General features: G+C 41.7%; 1 protein-coding gene across 17 annotated transcripts in view; it reads left to right on the top strand.

Annotated features, from left to right (window-relative positions):
* Positions 1-5801: 5801 nt before the first annotated feature.
* HNRNPR (heterogeneous nuclear ribonucleoprotein R) overlaps positions 5802-20611 on the top strand; it is a 48528-nt gene continuing 33718 nt past the window's right edge. For 14 of the 17 annotated variants that reach the window (XM_075047737.1, XM_075047738.1, XM_075047744.1 and 11 more), the window contains exons 1-5: positions 5826-5954; positions 12389-12557; positions 14853-14971; positions 15400-15507; positions 16215-16328. In XM_075047737.1, coding sequence (XP_074903838.1) covers positions 5880-5954; positions 12389-12557; positions 14853-14971; positions 15400-15507; positions 16215-16328 — 585 coding nt within the window. In that variant the 5' untranslated portion in view covers positions 5826-5879. Of the gene's footprint in view, positions 5955-12388; positions 12558-14852; positions 14972-15399; positions 15508-16214; positions 16329-20611 lie in introns of all 17 variants that reach the window. The other 3 variants (XM_075047751.1, XM_075047753.1, XM_075047752.1) reach the window with 3 other exon arrangements.

The following is a 20611-nucleotide window of genomic DNA, read 5'->3' on the forward strand; positions in this document are numbered from 1 at the left end:
AGTGCATCTCTTCAGAAGTGTTTTTTTCTCCTATTGAACTTTGAACTGTCGGTCTCTGCAATAAGTTACCAAATGACACAGATGTGAGACCCCACCTGCAGTACTGTGTTCAGCTCTGGGGCCCCCAACACGAGAAGGACATGGACCTATTGGACCGAGTCCAGAGGAGGGCCACAAAGACGATCAGAGGGCTGGAGCACCTCTCCTATGAAGACAGGCTGAGAGTTGGGGTTGTTCAGCCTGGAGAAGAGAATGCTCCAGGGAGACCTTAGAGCAGCCTGCCAGTACCTAAAAGGGGCCTGACAAGAAAGCCAGAGAGGGTCTTTTTACAAGGATGTGTAGTGACAGGACAAGGGGTAATGGCTTTAAACTGAAAGAGGGTAGATTTAGATTAGCTATTAGGAAGAAATTCTTCACTGTGAGGGTGGTGAGGCACTGGAACAGGTTGCCCAGAGAGGCTGTGGATGCCCCATCCCTGGAAGTGCTCAAGGCCAGGTTGGGTGGGGCTTTGAGCAACCTGGTCTAGTGGAAGGTGTCCCTGCCCATGGCAGGGGCATTGAAACTAGATGATCTTTAAGGTCCCTTCCAACCCAAACCATTCCATGATTCTATGTATGTCTCTTGTTACTGATTCTTACAATATAGTGGCAACCCATCACAGGTGAGTATACTGGATCTGGGGTGCTTTACTAAGGTTTTTCTTCCAAGTGGAGTGCAATATGGCAATAGCACCAGCTTGGAGGCTTGTAATGTTTTTTTCTGCAGCTCCTTTGACAGTGCTTGTGATGAAAAACCTGAGACAAGTAAATGTGAAAGGTGCCTGAGTTTGAGTTACAGGCAGACATCTTAACAGAAGCATTTCAGCTACAAGAAGGCGGAGATGATTTAAGATGATTGCATTTGATCTGATGGACGTTTTAACAACAGGGTTTGGTATCCTGGAGCGCACTGCAATATCGTAGGGCTTCTGACAGATTATGTGAGCATTTGCGTGACTAGGAACAAGCAGTTTATCTGGGGTTCAGTCATCTATTTCCAGGGCCAGTAGATGGAGAGATGCCAGCTATGGGCAGCCGCCACTTCAGTGCCTGTGGTTTGCTGTAGATCTCCAGTTCAGAGCAGGAGTGCTGAGGAGTAAAACAGGATTACACCTCAGACCTGATGTGATCACTGGGGGTTTAAGAAGGTATGAGCTGTCTAGAGACCTTCCCAGAACTGCCCCCCAGTCCAGTGTGACCTGGAGGACAGGGCTCAGTTGTCTTTCTGAAATCAGTAGCTACAAACTGCCAGCTGTTTTCAGGCAATTCTGGTGCACAGCAACCAAAACCCGAAGCTGATGTTTGAGGCTGGTAAGGCTGCAAGGATGGTGCTTAACTCAGGTAACAGGCCATAGAGGGGCTTATTGTTCTGGGTTTCCTCAGTTGCTCTGGAATGGCTGATGGCATGAATAGCCCCCCCTCTGTCCTGCAGGCACAGGAGTACACAAATGAAGGGATTCTTCTCTCTTCCCTGACAGCACTGGTGCACCCTCATCATTCAATTGTTCCTCAGGGTTGGACTGATCCCATTCATAACACCCTAACACTCCACAGCCACCTACAGCGCAGATTCATGAAGAAAAAGCTTCACTTCTTGGAGTGGCCTTTACGTTTCAATGAGATGTATATCCTTCCTTACCGCCAGATCCTCTGTCTGTATCTTGCTCTTATAGATCACGGCCCCCACCTCTCGGCCACTGCAGAAGCAGGAAAAGTGCACTTTTTTCAGCTAAAACAGAGTTGTCGATTATTGCTGCAGCAAACAAGCTTCTTCCCAAGGTGCTTAGTTTGTGCTGCGTCCTACACAAATATGACAGCAATTTCCAAGAATCCTTGGCTGAGGGGTGGGCACAGAAGTGACAAGAGAGAAAAGTGATACATCCAAGATCTTTAGCAAGCTGGTTTTAGTGCAAGATACCCAGGTTTCCCAGTCTGGTCTCTTTGGGCCTTTTTGTCACACTAGTCCTCCCCACTCCAGAGCAGATAAGGGGAACGAGGTAGAACAAAGACAAAGCATATACTTATGTTTTCCCAAAATCAACTACACGGGCTCTGTGCAAGGCAAAATAAACATATGTGCAAAAAATAACATGCTAATAACAGCAGGATGGCCTCTGTAGGTAGAAATTTTCCTGAGCATTTCCCTGCTTTAGAGAGGGGTGGAACACACTGGGGGCTTTCAGAAAGTTCCTCACCGATAAATAAAGCCTGTAGATTTGTTTTAAGACAAACCTCCTCTCAAAGCCTGGGCTTCAGCAAACACATGAGAAGAGCTGCATGAAAAGCACCAGAGAATAGTATGTTTGCTGGAAGCAGGCACATCCACGACGCGTTATCCATAATAGCTGCACTGCTAATTGGTCAGAATAAAAAGTCTAAAGCACTGGAAAATGTCATATTCCATATACATGTTAACAGCTCACACGCAAGCTACAGCAGAATCAACTCATCTTGCCACTGATGTGGAAACAAAAGAATTTCAGTGCAAGCTTGGAAGAGGAGTGACAGACTGACAGGAACAGGCTGAGCCTTAGCAAAACTCAACCTCTGGCCATTAAGACAATAGGAATATGTCAACAGGTCACAGGCTAAATACACACAGCTGCTGAAAAGCCTGATCCCTTCACCTCCTTCAGTCTGTTGGCTAATGGATATGCTCACCTTTCTCCCCTGTAGCACCCTGGGACTCCTGGGTGCTGAAGGAATCAGGAAAACAAAGGCAGGGTCACTGCCAGGCACCATGGTCTCACCTCTCCATTATCAGCTGATGAATGCAGGGACACCACAACCATCTGCATGTTCACGAGGCAGCGAGACTTCTTGCCTGCCCTCCCAGACTGATGCAAACCAGCTCTCTGCAGCAGAGATTAACCTTGTCCTTGGTTCCAAGATGGTTTTTGTTCTGCCTTGTCTCAGCCCAGGACTAACTAAATCAGGTCCTGTGTGCATCTCTTTAGTTCCAGCTAGAGAGAGCTGTAACTCTTATCATTCCCGGATTTTCTAGCAAAAATTAAAATTGAAAAATCTAGCAAAAAATTAAAATTAGTCTTCATCCCAGAGCATCTAGGACCTCCTTTCAGGCTCAGCTTGCTGTCTGGCACTGGACTAATCCTACTACCTGCAGGCCATAGCTTGTTCCTGGCTAGAGGTGTTCAATATTCAGATCATTTTGGACTGAAGCTATTGTATGGAGCATGAGACCAAAGAGCAAAAAGGCTGGCAAAACACATACACAAGCTAGAGTGGTAGTAGCTGCAGATATTCTGGAGTGATGTAACAGAACCTGGTCCATAAGCCAAAGGGCTGAGGTCTACAGCCAGTCTGGAGCTCTAGCACCTCTCTACTAAATGGCAGTACATATAGAAGATATCTTCTTCTGATGTCCTGCTGCCTTTAACAGTCAAGCACCCAGAGAATAAAAGCAGGGCAGAGCTTATAAAGAAAGGATGGTGAACCCCTGAAACATGGAGGGCAAGAACAGCCAAAAGTAAAAATGGAAGGAAAGGACTGGGACAAAGAGCAGCATGATTCACTCAGAACTAACAACCTGTTCCCAGGTGGCATAGGCAGACAACCCTAAATGTACTGAAGGATGCAGATGTGCCTTCATGTCAGAATTCAATCGAGCCTGTTACAGACAATGTATGTGCAGTCTGTAGCATGCAGCAGACAATTTTTCAAACTATTTTTTGCAATGTAACAAGGATTCTATTGTGTGGAAATCTCATCAGAGTGGCAGCTTATAGTTAATCCGTGTTTAATTACAAATTCTATCTCATGAACACCTATTTATGAATTGCTTAAATTATTAATCTCTTAGCAGAAAAATAGCATGCTAAAGTCCTGTACTGGCAAAACCATGCCAGGTTTAACACAAAATCAATATTGAATTGGGGTAGGAAATGAGAACTACCAAAAAAAAGCCCTACTGCCAAAACCCGCAGCCTGCCAATGCTCACAACTATCTGCATATAATTAATTACCTACAAGGGGCTTGGGAAATACCAGTGCAGAACAGATAAGAAACTGTCAGCAATGCCATCAAGGCTTTTATTTTGGCAATTAGTACATTAGGAATCTTCCTGCTGTAAGATCTGGTAGTGCTCAACAACTGAAATTATTATACTGCCAGAAGCGTACATACCTCAATATACATTTTGCTATAGTCTCATCATGTTCAGTTGTCAGCTGACAGGAGATATGTCAGTATACTCCACATTTCAGTCCTGGGTACTATATTATAAAATATTTAAGAGCTTTGCAGGACATTTATTAAGTACCACTAAAGCGACAGATGCTCAGGTCCCTCAATTCTCAATTTTTGTGCTGCGAGAACTCCTTAAACCTACCATTCTTAACTCCTAGTAAAATAAACTGCTGCAGTGAACTTGAATGGATAAGGCAACGAACAATTTTATCTCCTTCCATCTTTATGCTACAGTAGACCCTACATTCAGCAAGGAAGAGCTGTCACTACTGCCTAGTCTGGAGAGGGAAGTCACAGAGGCCGTGCAACTTTCACAAGAAAAGCAACGTGTCTGCCACCAGACAAGTTCAGCAAGATAGACTGAACGCCTCCAATATCTGTACAAGTTTGCTTCAACTTCTGGATCAGAAAGCTGCTTCTTCTATTTACATCAGGCAACACATACGATTTTTACCCATGCTCCACATTAACAGTGATGGACATATACACACTTAATACACTGTGCAGATGCATGCAGTCTTCAGGAGAGTCATTTTGTGGTTAAACTCCTGGAAGGACCTTCTCTGAGAGTATGAGAGCTACTGGTTTATTTCTTTACCAGACTCAAGAGGGACCATTCACATGACCGTATATATACATACAGACATATGGATTCACTTTGGTGCAGTACTCTGGGACACGACTTGACCCAACCAAGCGCACATTTACTTTCATGTTGTGCAACAGCAGGACAAGGAGATGAAGCAGCGCAACCCCATGGGCGCCAGCTTGCTGATTTCCTCCAGACTTACATATTCGTTGCATCAAGCCCGTGCTCATCAAGAGCCTGATCGAGCAAATCAGGTAAGCAGGCAAGTGACGTTTGGTCACGGATTAATTACAGACTAGCAGGCCCAGACACCAGCATCCCGCAGACCGACATCCTCAGAAGGACCCAAACCGCCGCTCCTGCTGCTCGCCCTCCCCTCTCCCCTCCCGGCCTGCAGGCCGGCCGCGGCATCGGCAGAGCCCGCCCGGCCCCGGACGGCTTCGCCCGGCAGAACGAGGCACCTAGGGCGCAGAGCGCCCGTGCCCACAGCCGGCCCTTCGGCCGGCCCGGCGCTGCCACCCGGGGGACGGGAGCCTTAGCGCAGGAGGCTGGGCCGGGCCGGGCCCGGCCCGCACGGCGGCTGCTCCACCCGCCGCCCGCCCCCGGGGCCGGGGCTAACCCTGCCGGGCAGCGCCCCCGCACCGACGGCCCCGGGCCGCAGGCAGCCGACGCCGGGCCCGCTCCCCTCAGGCGGAGGCTCCACCGCCGGCCCGGCCCGCCGCAAGGGCAGGGCGGGGCGGGGGCGGCCCCGCGCACACCCTGCGCGCTCCCCGCGCTCCCTTTGTTCGGGAGGCCACGGGCGGCGCTGCCCCTTTAAATCCCCCCAGCTCCGGCCCTACCGGCGCGCCGGGGTGAAGGCGCTGCGCGATTGGTTACGGCGTCTCCTTCTCATTGGTCTCCGGGAGGAACGGCGCGTCCCGCCTCCCAAGTCTCATAGGCGCCGCAGGCCGCTCGTCCAGAGCGTGAGTTCCTGAGTGGGTGAAGCAGTGGTCCCTGGAAACAGTTCCGGGAAACCCCGCGTGTTGCCGGGGTCGCGCCGCCGTCCATGAGGAGAAGGAGGAGCGCGCGCCATTTGCCGTCGCTGCTTGGGCCCGAGCTGCGCCGCGCAGGCCCCGCTCCGGTGAGTCCCCGGGGGGTGCCGGGGGGCCGCCTCGCGCGGAGGTGGGGGGGGCGGGGTGCGGCGCGGGCTCCGCGGCCGGGGGCCGGGGGGGGGGGGGGGCGCGAGGGCTCCCGCGTAGGCCCCGCGGCGGGGCGGGCGGCCGCGGGGCTCCGGGTAGGCCCGGCGCTGGCGGAGGCGGGCCCGGGGCGCTCGCGAGGCGGGGGCGTCGCCGGGCGCCGGCCGCGGCCCGGCCGCTCCGCTAGGCCGCGGCGGGGCGGGCGGGCCGGCCGCGCGCGGGAGCTCGCGGCGGGGAGCGGCCCGGGGGCGGGCCCTGCGGCCTGGCGGCGGGGAGGGCGGTGCGGACGCGGGCTGGGGCTGCCCCCCGCTCCGCCCGGCTCTGCGGGTGAGGCTTGTAGGCGGCGGGGGGCTGGGACGCGCTCTTCTCGCGGTGCTGCCGCGAGGGGTAGCGGCAGAGCGTCCGGTGCGCGGGGTCGGCTCCCTCCTCGGTTCCCCTCCCGGCGCTGCGGAGCCGCGATGCCGTCGCTGCTCAGGCGCCCTGGGAGGCAGCGGCCGCTGCCCGGCCCGCGCTGCGGTATGGCTGCGGGGGCTGAGGAGAGCTTCCCGCAGAAAACGCGTCGCTGTCGTAGCGCGCTCTGAAATTCTGCGTGGCGCGTATCGCGATAGAGCCGGCTGTGGGGAGGGAAAACTGCACTGCACCGGTTCGCGCTTCACATTCCGGTTGACAGAGTGACGCTTGTCAGGTGCTCCGAAACAGTTCTCCAGAATTCTGTTGCTAAGACGTTGTTTTTCTTAAATGGCCTTTTACCAGGTCGTCAGAAGTTCTGCTTAAATACATCATTATTACTATTATTTTTAAAATAAGGCTGTAGTTACTGCGTCTTAGCGGCCTTGTTATGTGTCAGGTTTTGAATGTGGCTAACTATGTACTTAAGCTATGCTGGACTGCTCTTTTTGAAAAAGTTGCTTGGATTCCCTTTCCTTCATATACTACGCTAAAGTATCCCACCAGCAGTTTGTGCTGCAAAGGATGTTAATAATGCTCATGAAGCTGGTTTTTTGTTTGTTTTTTTTTCCCTCTTCTTTACACTTTGTCTAACACTGAATTTTTTACGTCTCCTAAAAGTAAAGGTAATCCAACCAGAATTCTGCATCTTGCGGTGTAATTTTTTTTTTTACCTATCCAAACCGTGGTGTGTGCAAACTAGCAGAGTCTGCTTGATAATTTTGTATCCCAGAAACTGTATTTCCCATGAGTACTTAATATCCTTATCTCTCAGTTTTTCTGTCTAGATGTGAACACTGTTGGAATAATATTCGAGCCTCCTGCTAACACTCAACTTACTAGTTTTGTCTAAAAAAGCAGTACTCCCTGCTTTCTTAGGCAAAGATCTGAAAAATTCTTTGAGGATAAATTTGTCAGAACAAAGCTCATTTTTGTTGAAGTGTTGCTTTGGACTGGAGTGCCACAAGTGTTGGTCTGTACAACCCAAACAACCAGAGGAGCTATGAATGGCCAACTCCAGTTAGAAACGAGCATGTAGAGACTTTGTAGTTCAGGTTAGCAAAATGTAGTAGCTGCTGTAGTAGCAGTCAGTGTTGTATTTTGGTGGCACTGATGTGCACCTTGCTAACCTGGTGTGGTAAAGTCATCTCCCGATGACGCTTGTGTAGATACTGAAGTATAGTTTCTGTATGGGCAGTGCTAGTCTCTTGCTTAGCATCATGATGGAGGTTCTCAGATTTTTTCATTCCATGGGGTTATGGAGTGGGAAAGGCTGAGAACTCTGTGCTGGAGGGGTGAGGGTGCTAACTATATTTTGTTGTAGATAGTCTGCCACTGAAATGCTGGTATGGAAACCTGCCTAATGTGTGAAGGTCTTCAGGGTGTGATAACTTTGAAACAAGTCGTCTTGTAATTCATGCTAATAAACATGTAGTATATAATAATTAAGCTATTAAAATGTACCTTCTGTGATTGAATAAGCCATGGTACAAAAGAAATGGCTATAATGCCTTCATGTAAAAGGGGTGTGCCAGTAATGTTTGTGAACAAGTAAGGCTTTAATAAAGCCCCAGTTCAGTCTTTTAATGTAAGTTCTTATCTTCCCCTCGCTCATGTGTTTCTTATCTTCCTGTTTTGACAAGAACCTTCTTGAAGTGTAAGGCATAACTATAGGGATTACGCTTGTTTTCTTGTGGTTCATTAAAAAAACAACCACAAAACAAACAAACAAAACCCCTCAAAAACTTCCCCTCAATGCTGTTTTTAATATGGTATAACTTACATGCTTGACATAGGTAATACATTGGATAGAAGGAATAGTAACATAAGCAAGTTGAATGACCTTGGTGTGGAGTTTTTATGTATGAATTAGTTATATTTGCTGTGCACCTGAGCTAAACAAGCTTAGTTCCTACGTGAAATCAAAAGTTACATAGCAGAAGACTGAAAACAGTATTGATGTATAATCACTGTGAAGTTGGTTATGGTAGTTTGAGATATTGTCCCTTTGCCAGAAATTGCCATTCCTTCTCATTTAAGCTGTTACTAAGCATGTTTTGAGTTAACTAGACTGTGAATTTATAATTAATTGGATGGAGTTATACTTAGATAGTCTGTGGGTGGCAACCTCTGTTAGAGGCATGGTATAAAATACAGGGAATAGTAACATCATGGCTGTTTAACCAGTGACTGTTGGATTGAGGCTGAGATCAAGTTTCTGTTTTCAACATGCCATATGCTATCAGGCTCAGTTGTGTGTTAATTTTTTTTCTAGGAAAACTACTATTTGAGCCATTTGAGTTACTGAACATGAAAAAGAAGGTTGTTTCTGGGTAATTTAGAAGCACCTGTAGCTTTAACCGCCTACTAGTCATATGATTAGAGCTTAAAAAAGGGACTAGTCACTTTGCAACTTTGCAAATTACTCTTTTGAGATGCAGGAGTTCTAGGTGAAAGATAGTGGATGGCTAAAAACATGTTTTATTTCATGAAGTATTCACGGTCTTCAGAAAAACGTTGCTGGCAACAACAGTGTGAGGTTTGAAATAAGACAATCCTTCCCTTCCCGTACACGCAGTTCTGAGGTGGTAAAGCTAGGTAACCTCTTGGTTTCCAGTGGAAATTCTCCTTGCCTATGTAAAGTTGCCCCCAATGTGTATTTATTACTCCTGTTCATTTGGTAAGCACGTTTTTGTGGACACTGTTTTAAATTCATCCATTTCTGCATGTTTTAAAAACAAATACATATCCCACACATACTAATATACATAATCCTTTACTTACAATCCACACTTAAAATCTTTTTGATTCAACCAGTCTCCCTCTTTTCTAGATACTTGAGTTACTTAATGCAGATGAAAAACTCTTGAGTGCGTGTGGGTGCTCTTCTCTGTGGCCCAGCCTGTCATAGGCTGAGTCACGTGGACACACTGCGCATGCAAATGTAGACATTGCTCCTCTTTAATAAGCTTTTAATAGTTTTAATATTTTCTTAGAGGAGAACAGAAGTGCTAATAAAATCATTGTGTGTCTTCCTTACTGATAAACTTCAGTTAAAAAATATTTTTCTTGATAGCTACATCTAGTTGATGTTATCTAGAGGGAGAGCTAAATGATCTTTTTCATCTGTGACTTTCACCCACGTATCTCTGCTGAACTCAAAGTGCAGATTCAGTATTGTAAGAGATGTAGTTTTCCTTGTTGGTGATCATTCAGGAAGAAAAGTCAGTCTAATCTTAGATTTCAGGCCAAGCCTGCAAAGCCAGCAGGGAATCTCTGCTATAACTGTGAAAAGAAATATATTTCTTCTGGATGCTGTTGGGACCTGAATATCTTGACAGCTGTGTCACTTCAAAATTTTCCAGAGTAAATTTCTTTAAGAAAGTCTTTTAAATTAAGTTTGTGTGACAGGAAATAGCTAAGATTTGAACACCCAAACTGAACTTTTTTTGGCTGGTGAATGTGCACTGCATTTGACTTAACTTCTTTATGAGGATACTAATTATTAAGTAAAAATAAACCGTACAGCTAGTGAGTTAAAATGCTGAGACTTAATTTACGTTGTCTAAAAGTCTACTTAAAAAAGCATTTGATCAACTGTGGTGCTGTGTAGTAATCTGATACTTAGGGGTTAGATATTGCTCCACACACTGGTGTGTGTTTGTGATAAAGGTAGATAGCTTTTCATGCCGTTAGGCTGCAAATCTTGCCTGTCAGGAGTTAGAGAACTGCAGATGAGTTTCTGCCTCAACATGGAATAGCTGTCAACCTTTTGTTCAGTTAGGCAACACTGAGAACAGTGCTAAACTTCTGTGTACATGACATTTGAAAGCTGATCTGGGTTCATAAAAAAATGTCCAGGAGCATCACCATAAGCCATTAAAGTTTAGGTACTTGTAATTGTTTTAAATAACTTTTCCGTATTTATGTATTGGCTTAGCCTTACAGTTCTTGGTGGTAGGGGGTTTTTTTTTGCTGTGTACAGAGAAGACAATATATGCGTAACTCTTTTGAGATGCAGGAGTTCTAGGTGAAAGATATAAGGCAGTAAAAAGGCGAACACAAAAATAACTCCCTTCATGTATCTCTTTTGTGTATATCATCCTCTGCATTTTTGAGAAGAGGGATTGAGAATGATACGGTACCTAAAGCACTTTAAGCTTAACTAAGCACCCTCTGCCCTGCCCTGCACTGTTTCAAATTTGAGATCTTGCAGAGGCTATCTAGCAAGCAGACATCTAGCTGATTTGTTTTCTGTGATTTTTGTAACCTGTAGAAACTTCACGTTCAGTTAGTATTTTGGGAGTTCAGTTAATACCTGTAATAATAGGTAAGCAGTATTGTAGTCTTCAGGTAGCATTTTTTTTCTTCTGTAATTAGCCTATAGTCCCAGTTGCTTTTAAGTAAACTGAATGGGTTAGAAAGCAGTTCCTCTTCATCAAGTAACAGAATGTGTGTGTACATTTATATGTGCTATGTAGCTACAGAAAACTTCCTTTCTTTTCCTCACTAATTGCATAAAGAAGTGGCATCTGACAGAGAAACAATGTGAGGCTGCATTACATCTCTCTAAAATTGCCCTTCAAGTCAAGACAGCTTTAGTAAAATCATTACTTTTCTGTCTGAAGAAAAATGATTTTTTTTTTTTTTCGTTGCTCAAGCTTGCAAATCTTAGGATATCTTCCAAAAAGTTCATGAGCTGTAGTCTAGAAGGGATGGGTGTACAAGTGACTGTTACAGGTGTGGTTATGTTTGGAGACTCGTTTTGCAGCATAGTAAATAGCTTGAGGCTTCAGCGTTTTTTTAAAAAAACAACTGTTCTTGAATCATCTTCATATCTGTATTCCAGTACTTAATTGCATTGCTCTGACCATGCTGCATATGTCTATCTGGTTATCATTTCACTGCTGATCATCAACTTCTTCCCTATCTTTTAAAGCCCAAGGCTCATTTCATTTCTGAACTTAACAGCTGATCATCCTAATGTTCTCTGCTGGGTAGTTGAATTGTCTCTTGTCAGCCTTTTTATTTGAGACTACTAAATATCAGCTGGCTGGCTAATTGAGAAATTGAAACTGGTTTTAATGAATTTGGCAAAGCCCACTGGAATCGTCTGAGGCTGTAGTTGTGCATTTTTCAGTGCGCATATTTGGAATAAGTTTGTTAATTCTGAAAGCAAGTCTTTTTATTAATATAAGAACTGAAGATGCTGCAGTCATGGCTTCCTTTTAAACCAATAAATTATATATTATAAAAAAAGTAGCTGTGATTTGTAGAGCTCCTATTTGAGTAAAACCGAAAGTGTGGAAACAGTTCAGTTGCAGCTTCAAATCATAATGTGCGTTAGAGTGCACTTTTTCTCTATCCTTACTGAGTTCTGACAGCGTTGTGAGAAAGTATTTGGCTAGTCTTATGCAGCATGTTGGGTTTGAAGGAAGACATGGCAACAAGCCAAGAAAGTGAAAATTAGCAAACAAGTATTGACATTTTTATACATTACGCTACCCTGCAGGGTTATGTGTTCACTACATTTTAAACAATTGTTTTAAAAGTAGAGGAATGGGAAATGAAAATAGCACTAGCTCTTCTGATTCTTCGTTGAAGGATGTTATTATTGTATCCCCGTACATTTTAGCTGCTATGGTAACCAGTTAACTTACTGACAATCAGCAGATAAAGTTTAGACATCGTTATGTACATGAAGTACATTTTAAAAAAAAATTATGTAAATTCTTCCATGTACATTTTCCACAGTATTAAGGGTTGTACTTTCTTTTGAAACTTAGATCAGCTGCATCCAAAAAGTATTAAATAAAACTTTTGATACAGGTCATTTGCAGCATGTATACAAATTAGTTTAGATAAATCATGCATTGTCCTACAAACTAGTTATTTCTGGCTTATTGTAATATAGCTCCTGAATTTTTTCCAGCAGCATAATAAAATGGCTAATCAGGTGAATGGTAATGCGGTACAGTTAAAAGAAGAGGAAGAACCAATGGATACTTCCAGTGTAACTCACACAGAACACTACAAGACACTGATAGAGGCAGGCCTCCCACAGAAGGTGGCAGAGAGACTTGATGAAATATTTCAGACAGGTATAATATGCATTTCTTGTTTCTGATTGGTTATGAAAGTGAGGGCATACCATTTTCAAATTTTTATAGATTAAGGTTTAAAAATTTATTGTTTTTGATCTGTGTAGCTCTGAATGTTTTGCTACTTTGACTTCCCTAAAGGCAAATTGGGTTTGACATTGACTAATTACTTGACACATCCTTAGTGTTGTATGTGATATCTTAGTTGCTTTAGGGCACAGAGCACTAGTTTCTTAGATGTTGTCAAATAAAGATGTATGTTTGAGCATACTAAACTGTACATTTTTTTTTCTTCAATCCGAATCATCATTTTGCTTTTACTTTTCTACTGTCAACTCCTCACAGTGGTTCTTAAACACTCAGAAGCTGGATAGGTGACTTAGCAAGGGAAGCAATTAGCTTGTCTTGCCTGGGACTACATTTGAATTGAGTCTGCCTGTGGATTTTTTGTTCTCTCTAGTTCTGAGTGGACAGTTTAATCCATGCTGGTTATTACACTGAAATGTTCAGTTTGACATTAACTGCTTTTCAACAAAGTTGAGGACTAAGCTATCTAGCAAATCGAGTAATACCTTGCTGGTAGCAAGTGCTCTCTGCAACTTCTAGAGAGGTTTCTTTATATACAAAGGTTTTTCTATTTTGTTTTTGTAACCCCCTTATTTTGTCCTATAGACAGAGGCTTCCTTTTCCTCTTTAGAGTGTGTTCTGTGAACAGATTTACAAGAAGCAGTAGAACTGCTCTGTGTGCTGATCTTGAATGCCTTGGTGGCAAGATGACAGTTTTTGTTGAAAAGAGTCAAAATTCCACTGATCAAGTGAAGGCAGTTCAAAAACAATACCTGACCAATCTTCAGTATGATACTCTGGCTCACGCGGGTGATGTCTTTTGGAAGTCATTCACAGTGAGCTTTCATCAAGCCTTTACCAGCTTTTATTGGCTTTAGACATGCACTTTCTAACTGTGGGTCACGATGATGTGCACTTGATGGTTTGAGAGAACGTGTAAACGCCTGGGCAGAGGAACTTGTGGGGCTCTAACGTGTTGCAGTTAGGCTGTGTTGTGAGGAGTTCTCAAGGGATTTAAAAGCTTTTCAGCCCAGAACCTGACTATCTAGTATAATTCCACTGCATGAGTAACCTGAAAACATTTAATCACACTTCCTTAATGCCACTGAAGATGTTTGCATTGTGCAGGGGTTTGTCAGTGAAGCAAACTACTTTTGACACCCAAGCTAAATTTGGGGTTGAATTTAGGGATTTTTAATCTGCTGAGGTATTATATGAAAGATACAGGTGCCTTCCAATATGCAGGATCACTTCTGAAATGTAGTCCTTGGGCTTGGCACTACTGTGCATTTTTCAAATTAAGTAGCAGTTAAATAATCTGTGTATTTTGGAGATCAAGCTGTTGCAAAGCGTGTGGAGTTCTTGGTATCTGTCCTAAATTTTGCTGTGTCATTTAAAAAGTGCAAATCTTAAAATCTATACTTCTCATGCTCCACAGCTTATGCAAATGCATTACAAAAGTAAAGAAATAACCTGTAAAGATCCTTAAAAAGAAAAAGTGCTTCAGAACTGGTCCAGTGTTTCTTGGGGGAGTCTGTACCTGTGAAATTAACATTAGCCTTTTTGGGTACATAGCAGGGCTCGAAATAATACCTTTTTGAATTCTGGCTCTTGGAAGTGCATAGAGCAACAAAATGAGTTTAAAAAGAATAATTTAGACATATAGGTAGTCCACTGTTTTTTGCTTTTTGAAGTTGGAGGAAAGAGTGAACAAACCATTCTACTTCCTAATATTTTGTGGGGTAGAGCTTCCTAAGTATTTGTTCATCAGTTAAGTAGCTCCTTTTCCAGGTACAATAGGATACCTGTAATGTTCAAGTCAGCTTACTCTAGAACAGCTCCATTCAAGAGAAGTGTGAAGCTTAAAATGAAAGACAAACAAACAAAATCCAAATTATTAGAAGTGAGCCAGAGTTCATTGTTTCAAACCCTGGTGTGTAATACTGCTTTTATGCAGCAGATTGGCTTCCTGAATGTTAGAAAACTGTTTACACATGGGGTATAATCTTGCACATCAGTTAGTGCTTAGGTATATACATTTTAATTTAACTTTTTTCATTGTTGTACTCATGTTCTTTCATATACTTGTGTAGGAATATGTAATTATATTAAATGTATAATTCTGTTGCTATGGAACGTAACTTTTTGACTTTAAAAGCAAACTGCATAGTTCTTAGTTTGTATGAAATTCAATAGAAAACCTGTAACTTCTTTATCTTTAACTTTTAGGGTTGGTAGCTTATGTCGATCTTGATGAAAGAGCAATTGATGCTCTTAGGGAATTTAATGAAGAAGGAGCCCTCTCTGTATTACAGCAGTTTAAAGAAAGTGACCTGTCGCATGTACAGGTAAGGTGAGAGCTCCAGGAGTCTGAGCACATAAGTATAAAAAGTGTTCTGGCACTATTGGCAGGAGAGTTGTAACTTGGAAATTCTTTGATGTTGCTGTGTTCTTATATTTCAAATCCAAATCACAAGCCTGTTAAAAATTGCCTTATATGTGTAGGTATTTGAGTGCAAAGCAAAAACTCCCAGATAATAAAAATGAACGTGCAATTGAGAAAATAAGGTAAAAATACTATCTGGAATCTGATGATTTTTTTCAGTCTGACAAGTTTGTTCAATTACTTGTTATATTTTTGTAAAGGATTCTTTTGACATTTTTGTTTATTGCATTGGCTTGGTATAGTGACCTCACGGTGTGGAGTGTAAGATTCGGTGGATTCCCAGGGCTTGTCGTACACACAATTGAATTATTTTGTAAATTGTATCTACAGAACAAAAGTGCATTTTTATGTGGAGTTATGAAGACCTACAGGCAAAGAGAGAAACAAGGCAGCAAAGTACAGGAATCAACGAAGGGACCAGATGAAGCAAAGATTAAGGTAACATTTAGAAAATACTGATTACCCTGTAGTATCTGGTATATTACCTGTACACAGACTGAAGTAATTTTGGGTGTCCTTAAAAAGTATCAATACTACCTGGATAAGTATATTTACACTTGGCTTTAAAGAAATGTACACATGATAGAGATTCAAAAGAGGGAGTGCTTGTTTGAAATGCAGATATTCCTGATGGCACAATTGCCAAAAATGCATGAACTTGGTGTTATGTAAGGTCTATGAAAACATTGATATCTATTTAAGAATTGTCTTAGTTGTCCTTTTATCTTAAGCTTTTACGCACTTATAAAATTACTTTGAGACTGATTGGGTATTTCAGCAAGGTATTAGTATATTAAGTAACTCTTCTGTTGTGCAAACACCCAGGTACTGAGTGGGTGAAAAGAATTGTCTGGTGTTCTGGAGTTCTTGGGGTACTACATACAAAATGTAAAATAAGGGAAAAAAAAAATTCGTTCTTTCCAGTGACCTTGTAGTGTAAAACAAATGTTGCTGTTTGAGGTGGTGTCTTTTTTAAACCTCCAAAATAACGGGGGTTTTTTGTAGGTTCTGTCTGTCTATATATACCTTGTTAGCAAATGTGGCAAGGAGCAGATAAGCAAATGCTTGTCTTGGGACACTTTTTTATTCTTTATATTTTAACCCACTATCCTCCCCCATGTAGCTAATGTGACGGGTTTTTACAGGCTTTGCTAGAGAGGACTGGCTACACTTTGGATGTAACTACCGGACAGAGGAAGTATGGGGGCCCTCCTCCAGATACTGTATATTCTGGTGTTCAGCCTGGTATTGGAACAGAGGTTAGTATATACAGATGAATCTAATTGTTATTTTGTGTGTTTGTGCAAACTGATAAATAAGAAATCCTTGAAAATAAACTATATTACAAGTGAAAGTTTCAAGTATTGTAGAGGAAAGCATTCTTCTATGTGTGTCTTAGTCTTTCTTATCTCAGTATTCTGCAAAAGACAGGATAATAGGTTGTGGGGGAAAAAGCAGGTGTAATACACTAAGAAAGACTATGTAAAATTTCTTAAAATGTAAAATAGATCATTAAATTGTCAGACTTCACGGTCCACCCTAGAGCTTATGGTCCATCACTTAAAAAGTGACCAATGTAGGTATTAGCTCTATAGATAGGTAAAAGTGTGACTCAAAGGTACTTGACTCTGTTTACAACATAAATGGTATTTAAGTGACAGTAGCAAAGTTTATTTAATGCAAAGTGCTGAAAGTGAAAAAGATTTGTGTATTGTATAAAGATACTCACATACAGAGTTTTTAAGAGAACAGCTGAGATTAGTAATTATTAAGGAATTGTTTGTTTGCTTTTGTTTCAATCTACCTGAAAACATCCTTGATGCTTGCATGGACTGACAGTGAAAGTACTGCACTGAAAGAGTCCATGTAGCTTGTTTTCTTTTGTAAATTTTTGCATTTCTGCATTCAGAAAGGTGGCTTAAAAGTTGTTTACCAACTTGGTGGTGGTGCCAGGGTGATTATATGATGGTATATAGTTTTATTTAATTGCACCATGCTTCACTGACATTAGGAAACATTTCTTTACTGAGAGGGTGATCAAACACTGGAACAGGCTTCTTGGAGCAGTGGTTGATGCCCCAAGCCTGTCGGTGTTTAAGAGGCATTTGGACAATGCCCTTAATAACATGCTTTAGCTTCTGGTCAGCACTGAAGTGGTCAGGCAGTTGGACTAGATGATTGTTGTAGTTCCCTTTGAACTGAACTGTTCTATTCATGACTGAAAATAGTTGACTCATCTTAAGTATTTTGTCCTATTGGTGATGGTTAGCCTCTTTAGGCAGTCATAGGAAATCCGTGAAGTTGGCTCTGCTTTAATACTATTAAGAGTATGTTTTTATACTTTTAAGTTTCCTGAAGCTTGCTAGAATGGGTAACTTGTGGAAACTCCCTTAAAATAAGAACATAAATGCTTCTGCCACGAATCCAGCATTAGTGGCTGTAACAATACCTACCCAACTACTTATAGAAACCATACCTCTACCAAATTAATTTATTGCTGGCATTTTCTGGGATTTAAAGACTGATTATTGCTTTAGACATGCTGCTTGGTTTGACTGGCTGAGATGCTGAACACGTTGTTGAAACTGGTATATGCTCTGTTAAATTTAGTCTTTAGCTCTTGCTGTTGAGGTCTGAGGCATAGTAATCAACTTAAACATGATCTTACGATATGGTAGACTAGGCAGAGTATGTTTGAAGACAAGTGACTGGAGATTATTGTCGCACTTTTTTTTCCCAAAATGAGGTGAGTGTGTTTGGTTTTTGGTTTTGTTTGTTTGTTTTTCTTTAAGCTTTTGAGAACCATTTCTTTTGTCCACAACAGTTCTGGTTATATAGGAATGTAAATGCCTCTTTTCTAATACTGTGGGTAAAAATATGAAAAAACCACAAGATGTATCCCTTTGGATTGCAGCAGTGAATCTTTTGTGTTTGGAACTTACTTAAATACTGAAGCTCTCAGCTTGTGCCAGCTCAGGTATGTTGATGCCAGAGCTGTCATTGATGTCAGTAATGGCAAACTTCTGTTTTTTAAGGATACCCAAGTACTGTTACTGATTTCAAGAAGATATGTACTACGTGGAGTTTTTTCCCTGAAGATGTATCAGATCTTTCTGCTGTAAATATTTGTACACCAACTAATGTGTCTTTTTAAAACATAAATTGGAATTCATTACATGTTAACGGCAGCTTTAACTCTCTTTCAATATGTACTTGAACATTGTGCAGTGAAACTACAGTATTGATATGTAATCTTATGGATGTTAAGCATGTGGAACATTTACAAATTGTCACAGTGAACACTGTGCTGAAAGGATTATGTGGGTGAAACTGTCCAATGTATTTTTTTTCAAGTGGGTGGGCTTTAAGAGCAGCTGGACCTTTTTGGAATGTGATTCTGTAATAAAGACAAAGTAGTTACAGCTGTGCAGAAGCTTGGAGGAGAAAATAATTGCAATAGGTTTTGATATTAAACTTGAATATTCATTTTATTTAAGGATTTGCTCCTCCCATGTAAAGCATTTTGCTTATAATGAGGTCACATGATGTTGATGCTTGGAGACGTTTATGGGAGTGTTTATTGGGTAAGAATGGAAACAATTATTTGGGTGTTTCCTCCTCTCCTTACACTGGCTTTGTCCTTTGCATCTGCAGACATTGATAACTGCTTATCCTCAAGGGGCTTGTACAGTGCTCCTTTGTTTTGATTAAAATTTCTAAGGTCTTTTTCTCTGTGTTTTCTTACTCCCTGTTACACCAGCTGTTCTTTTTAGAGTTAAAGATGGTCGGAAGAGTTTTAAAGAATTTTTTATATATATATATAAAAATATATACACACACACACATATATATATAAACACGTGTGTGTGTATATGTATATATACACACACACTTTTTTTTTTCCTCCCTTGAAGGACAAAGTCTAGTCAGTAAGCATATGTGGAAATTCGAGGTCATGTTTGAACTTGTGCATCTTGCTAGTAAGCTATGAGCAAACTTCAGTTTGGTTATGAAAATGCTTGAGCTGTATATTTCCTCACTTACCTATTCTGCAAGGTTTTGGTCCCTAGCAGGTTGTTTTGTAGTTTATTCTAAACACTCTGAACGCTCTTAATCACACTGTTGTGACTAGTCTTTGATACAGGAGTTCTTTTGGAGATTCTTCTATAAACCACCAGATTAGATTTAAGAAAATGGTCAATTTCTTGAATGTCTTTCAGCTTATAGATTAGTTTTGCACCTTTTGAGACGCTGAAGCTTTTGTGTATGCTGTCAAGAAGATGCTTAGAAGGGTCACAGTAAGGATGATTTCTAAAGGGAGTATTCATATTCCATGAAGAAAAACAAATTCCTTGGCAGGGGGAAATTATTAGAATGGGTCCTTGAACTGGAAGACAGTAACTGATGATTTGCATAACTTTTCAAGCTCTGCTTAAGTACGCTTGCTCTATGCTAATTGTAGTTTATCATTTTACTAAAGTGTATATGCAAGCAATGCTGAAAAAAGAATTGGTTTTGTATTCTTAAATTCCTTTTTTTCTTTTCTACACAAAAGTTGTCTAATTGTGGTTTAAAATAAACCAGTTGCTCAGCAACATTGGAGGACGCATAGGCAGTAGTAACATCTACATAGCAATTTCAGTAACTTCTGAAATTAAGTGCAGACAAGACAAGGAAAGACAAGGTTATAAATATTTCAATAAATTCAGTCACAACAAGGAGGACTTTAAGTGTATGGGGAGCAAAAAGAATTTAGTCCTAAGTCCACTGCTAGTCAGGCATGATGAAGCTTGCATGCAAACAAGACAAGCATTCAGTGTTTCAGTTGGATAATGCTGGATGGTAAATCCAACATCATATCTGTAGTGTCTGCATTTGTGGGTAATATCTAATGAAGTTGAGCTGTATTTGCTGAACAGGTTAAAATACATATTTTTCACTCCTATCTTCAGTCTGGTGACTGAGGAGCTTTGAGTTGTTAAATTGAGGAAAATTGAAGGATCGTTATTTTTTTATATATTTTTGTTGTTGTTCTTTTTTTCTTTAGAGGAGGGAAAAAAAATACCTGACATGCCTATGGCCTGTCCAGACTGTTACACCAAAAATTGAGGTGGTGACTGGTGTGGTACTTGATTTCCATCTTTCACCTCTTGGTGTAAATTAATATAGTACCATTTAAGGCATGATTTGAAGAACAGGAGGTTTCATTGGTTACTGTAAAATACAAGTCCTTTACCCCACTATAATAGGGATGGGGGAAAGCACTTTTCAAAGTTAGCACAGTGCAGCTAGCATGAAGAAAGTTATTGACTTAAGTCTGTACTGATTGCTGGATTGGTTTCAGTTTTATAAGAGGGGTCTCCAGGTAAAGTAAGTTCTACTCCTAAAGTTTTGAGAGACTTCTATTTCAATGTTTTTCAGTGATGTAAAATAAAAACTTGAAAATTCTGTAAATAGATCATTTGCCCATGATGTGCTCAGATGATGTGCAAGCTTAGATATCTGTGTAACAGTTTAGACTATAAAATGGAGGAATTGCTAC

Source organism: Buteo buteo, chromosome 16, assembly GCF_964188355.1.
Source record: "Buteo buteo chromosome 16, bButBut1.hap1.1, whole genome shotgun sequence".
NCBI lineage: Eukaryota > Metazoa > Chordata > Aves > Accipitriformes > Accipitridae > Buteo > Buteo buteo.